The sequence below is a fragment of the Myotis davidii genome, unplaced genomic scaffold (genome assembly GCF_000327345.1).
Source record: "Myotis davidii unplaced genomic scaffold, ASM32734v1 scaffold217, whole genome shotgun sequence".
Classification (NCBI taxonomy): Eukaryota; Metazoa; Chordata; class Mammalia; order Chiroptera; family Vespertilionidae; genus Myotis; species Myotis davidii.
The window spans coordinates 4,535,485-4,536,555 of record NW_006290034.1 but is presented as its reverse complement, the minus strand read 5'-3'; the positions used below and the strand labels follow the sequence as shown (position 1 = coordinate 4,536,555).

General features: G+C 57.2%; 1 protein-coding gene across 1 annotated transcript in view; it reads left to right on the top strand.

Moving 5' to 3' along the window:
* Window positions 1-755: 755 nt before the first annotated feature.
* LOC102758464 (calcium-binding mitochondrial carrier protein SCaMC-1-like) overlaps window positions 756-1,071 on the top strand; it is a 21,129-nt gene continuing 20,813 nt past the window's right edge. Inside the window, exon 1 of the mRNA XM_006763116.2 lies at window positions 756-907. Within this exon, the coding sequence (XP_006763179.1) occupies window positions 756-907 (152 nt within the window). The remainder of the gene's footprint in view (window positions 908-1,071) is intronic.

Sequence of the window (1,071 nt, the reverse complement as noted above, 5' to 3'; positions counted from 1 at the left end):
GCCCTGATGGGGAATTGAACACGGGACCCTTCAGTCCTATGCTCTATCCACTAAGCCAAACAAGCTAGGGCGGTTTATGGTCATTTTGATTGTAATTTAACCTGGGTATTTTTCTGGTTACCTGTTATTCTGACTAGCTGTGGATTATTGAGGATGTTTACTGGTTAGATGGAAGACCAGAAACAATGGTGGCTGCGGGCCTGGGTTTGTTTCTGTTTCACAGTAACATGGTCCAGAGGCTGATGTCATTAGGATCCCACGTTCTGTCTTCCTGCTCCATCACCCCTAAGCTGTGTGTACTCGGTGGAGCAAAGAGGTGCAGAGCCTTTGGGGGAGAAGACTAGAATAAACTGTATGTCAACGCTTCAGGTCCATAACTGTCAGTGCTCGGTTCCTCCAGAACCCCTCACCCTGCCTCCTGTAATTCTCCAGCGCCTGGACTTTAGAAAGCCCCAGACATGGCGGAAACGCACGCTGTCCCAGCAGACAAAGGGAACAGTGTCCGGATGGAGGGCCTGGTCCTCAGTGTCTACACAGGCCCAGGATTAAATCGGGGAAGGGTTTCAAAGCGCCCCCTGGATGTTGTGACTAAGACATTAGGTAGGGCGGTGGCGCCAGGAGAAAAGTGGGAGGTGAGGAAGCGGACGGGTTTTTGGAAGCACCCAGGTCGTAGAGGAAGGATAAGAGAGAGACGGGAATGCAGGGAAGGCGGTCCTGCCCTCTCCCCAGGGTCAGTGGGGCCCAACTGCAGGGCGATGACCTTCCCTGGGAGGAGCGGTGGCACCAGGTCAGAGCAACTCACCTGCCACAGGCATGGGGTCAGCGCCGGGAGACGCTGGACACGGAACTGCACTTCCAGGCACCACACCATCCTCTACTTCCGGGTCTCCTTCCGGGTCAACCGGAAGTACCGTCCGGTTGGCACCACGCTTTTCAGCTTCCGGTCGCGTGGTGCTTGGCAGGGAGGCCGTGTGCCCGAGGGTCGTGTCTGAGCGCGCCCGCCCGCCCGAGAGCCCAGAGGCGCGGGCATCCTGGCCCCGGGAGGCTGAGAACCCGGAACCACAGTGGCTC